The 4,073-nt window shown below is 30.0% G+C and overlaps 1 protein-coding gene across 1 annotated transcript in view; it reads right to left on the bottom strand.

Annotated features, from left to right (window-relative positions):
- The window catches only part of LOC107284427 (dystrophin), a gene marked incomplete at its 5' end in the record, with an annotated part of 141,066 nt that overhangs the window by 64,263 nt on the left and 72,730 nt on the right, over positions 1–4,073 (bottom strand). Inside the window, one exon of the mRNA XM_015812483.1 lies at positions 2,534–2,745. Coding sequence (XP_015667969.1) covers positions 2,534–2,745 — 212 coding nt within the window. The remainder of the gene's footprint in view (positions 1–2,533; positions 2,746–4,073) is intronic.

Genomic DNA, 4,073 nt, shown 5'->3' with positions numbered 1-4,073 from the left:
AATATGATAGGATTGCACAAGACCATCTATTTGAGAGTGCTATCTTTCTTTTTTCTGATTCTTCAACAATTTATATGAAACGATAAAATGTTTTTTTCTTCTTTAGTGCTACAGGTTTGCAAACCTGTCTGTAAATTATTTTTCAATAACTTCATCAAACCTTCTAAGTTCTGAGATTCATTCACACAAAATCATGTCAGGGTCTTTTAAGGGGAAAAGATAGCTTGGCAGGTTAACAGTTTCTACTAATAACATTCATGATGATGACAATAATTTACGGTACATTCTCTGAATGTGGCCAAATTTTATTATACTGTATGAAAAGTTAGACAGACTCTAACTATTCACTGATAATCCACCACTAATCATAATATATTGTTTATCTGTTTTGCATTTTTATTTCTACTGTTATTTTAATGTTTTTATGTGTAATGCTGGTCTATGACCATAATTAAAAATGATTAATTTATATATGACTAGAAAATGAATAATGTACCACCAATTGTGGTGATCAAGCAATTTATTTTATTTGGGGAAGTGTTAATGAATCAGTTTCTAAATTACACATTATAAATAAATAGAACAGGGTTTTATTTATGTTTCTAAAAATACAGAGACCTGAAACTTGACTATAGGATTGGCTGAGTAATGAAAAAAATGAAGGTGGAGGAAGAGTAGAAGTACTGATTCCTTATTATGACAGTTTGCAGAATTTGAGAAATAATTTGTAAATTTCAGTCTGCAAAATTCTTTCTGCAACCACTCATATGTTTTAGCTTCCAATCCCCTAATCGTCTTTGTTGCTTTTCTCTGCATTTTTTCTAGAGTCTCAACATCTTTTTTATATTCTGGTGACCAAAATTGGATGCAATATTGTAAGTGTGGTCTTACCAAGGCATTATAAAGTGGTATCAACACTTCATATGATTGTTTTATTGATAGAATGAAGTAATGGCTTGTAAATTTTTACTAATACTTTTACCAAATTTAAATAACTTTGTAATTCCTTCTCAGGAAAATTATTTAATGGGCCTTCTGAATCCATTACAAAGATATTTTAAAAGTGCTGCTTCTCAAAATTAACTTCAATACTTTATTTATTAAATTCATTGACATTACTAAACAGAAGTATTAGTTACAATGTTTAGAAAGGAAATAGCCTTATTCTCTTTTTATCTGAGAAAATAATCTTTTGAAAAACTTTGAAAGACTTCCAATATTCAGTCAACAGTCCAATGTCCCTGAGCTAAATGGAGACCACAATGATAGTTTTTGTTTTATCAACCAACCAATTAAGAGTCCCATTATTTTCTGTTTTACATGACTTCATATAATGAATTTTTATAATTAAACCAATGACACATTTTTCTTCCTTTTCTGCACTCCCCTTTTACTTTCAGGCATCATTTAGTTCTTAAGTATGTTTTCCCTTTCTTTCCTTTCCTTTCCTTCCCATAGGAAGGACTATGTAGGGCTTTATTATATAAGTTTACAATAATGTATTTAATCTCTATTCCTCAATCTCTCAATAAAGTAGAGAAAAATATAAGCAGTTCTGTTGACATACCTTCACAATGCTTTTTTTTAAATATAAATCTGAGATGAATTGAAAACAATGATTTTACACTAAAATAAATTTAAAAAACAATAAAAGGGTTAGAATCAGTGTTATTCTTTGTATTTTAGCATTACTCAACTGAATAATATAAAAATGAACTAATGCAGTGCTATATATAAGTATTATAGCATGCTAGTAGCTTTACTGCTTTAAATAAAATTCCATAGACATAGCAATTATTAGTATTGACTTTCTTTGGAAGGAGGTTGTTTTTAATAACTGAATTAATTTACAGATATCTAAATTCACTGTTTCACTGCTGCCAAAGACTGCATGCTGGTTGGGGAATTCTGAGAGTTGAAGTCCACAAGTCTTAAAGTTGCCAAGATTGGACACACCTACTCTAGATCATTGGTGTTCTTGTCCTGACTAGATCTGCCAGTTTTGCATTTTCTAGAATTTGGTTTTGCAATATACCCTTGGTTTCATTTTGTTTTGTTATTTTTTACCTAATATTATTGCAAGAATATATGCCTCTTTCCTTTAATAACTTAGCCATCTCACAATGAAATAGTCTATGAATTAGTAAACAACTATAGTTGTTACTTGAATAAACATCCATTTGTTTTGTCCTATTGAAATTAGATTTACAAATGGTTACAAATTAGATATTATGAAGATATATCACAACCTAGTTAAAAATATTTTATTGGAATGCATATATCTGATTTTACTAAGCATTTTACTGAATGTTCTCTGCTTGCCTTTGGTTGTATTTTATGTCTTTTCATTAATAGCCATTGTTGCTTAATCAGAAAATGTACATATACCTTGTAATGCAAACTGAATAAATATTGAATGATAATATAGTACAAAACACATTTTGGGGAAGTATGTTGTCATAGGCAGAGGAAATATGAAGGCAGTTTTGTTTTTAATTTATACTATTCTTATTTTCTGATTTATCACTAGTACCTTGAGCTCAGCATTCTGTTTCTTTAGTCCTTCCACTGTATACGAAATCTCCTTCCATGTTCCAACCTTCGTTTTGGCACATTCTAATATTTGCTCAGCTTCTTGCTTTGCTTCCAACCATTGTCTTGAATCTTTCAACATTTCATGTAACTGTTGTCTTCGGTTCTGAATGTGACCTTGTACTTCATCCCACTGGTTTTGTATTTTTTCAACTGTGGGAAATAAAGGCAAAAATAAAATATGACTCTTTATTGGCAAATTCCTATTTCAGTGAATTAAAACAGAAATTAAAAATCCTGTTCTTGATTATGTTCAAAATTAAATAATTTTAAATTAACAACATCTCAACCTAGAAATTTAAATTGTATTTGTTGAATTAATTTTTCATAATGACATTATGTAATAATGACAAAACATTAAGTAAGAATTAAACAACAGGAGCATGATTTGGATATGCTGTACATTCAATGTAATAATTTGAAATCAGTTTATTATTTAGACATATTTCAATTTAACAAGCTATGATCTTCAATTGGTTCAGAAAAAGGAAGAGTCTGAAAAGAATTCATCTTACTATTCTAACTGTTCCACTAATTAAATATTGTGTTTGATAAATAAAATGCTGACAAAGTTCATTGTAGAAAACTTAAAAGTCTTTATAATACTGGAATTTTTAAATAATTAACCCAGAAGTGTACATAAAACAAGTATTTGTCACTTATTTTATACATATTAATGATTCTATTTTAATAGGGAAACAAACAGTAGTAGCCTTTGAAGTAGAGAAAATAAGTAGAGAAAATAATTCCTTTTGATAAAGCCTGGACATAATTTTATGCTTAATTATGAATTATTTGGCACACTATAAAATATAATTCTTTATGTAAATATAACACAGTTATAGTTGCATTAATTGTTTTCTAAGAAGCAAAGAAAAATGCTTTGCTGTGGTTTTGTAAAATGAGCATAAAATGGTTTGAAAAATGAAAACAGTTTTATGAATTTAATCTAATTTATTTAAAAAAATAAATACATGCATGTAAAGGGAAGAACAGTATGGATATATTTGAGAGGATTAAGAAGAAAAAAATATGTAAGAGTTTTCCATCATTTCTTTGAAATACAATGTCCTTCATAGAAAAGAGGTAAAATTGACCTGGGGAATTGAATAAAACATAAATGCATATTAGAGAGATTGAGCAAATTGATAATATGAGACAGCAATATTACTATCATATGACAACATTTGTGTGGTGAGACATATGTAGCTCAATTCCAATCACTCTCAAATGAAGGTCAAAGAGACATAAAGTGGTTTCATGATACAAAACATAGGTTGTATGCAGAAGCTCTCTGGAGCTCTGACATCTATAAGGTAAGGATGCATGTTAGATCCTACCTAGTGGCGATGAGGGTGGCTAGATCTAATTACTATTCCACACTCATCGCGTCATCAGATAACCGCCCGGCCGCCCTCTTCAGGGTGACCCGCTCTCTCCTCCAACTGAGGGAGGGAGGGGGTCCCCTGGAGGGGAGGGCC

This window comes from Protobothrops mucrosquamatus, unplaced genomic scaffold (genome assembly GCF_001527695.2).
Source record: "Protobothrops mucrosquamatus isolate PMUCROS unplaced genomic scaffold, P.Mucros_1.0 scaffold88, whole genome shotgun sequence".
NCBI classification, from domain to species: Eukaryota; Metazoa; Chordata; class Lepidosauria; order Squamata; family Viperidae; genus Protobothrops; species Protobothrops mucrosquamatus.
The sequence above is the reverse complement of the archived record's forward strand: the minus strand, read 5'-3'. Positions and strand labels throughout refer to the sequence as shown.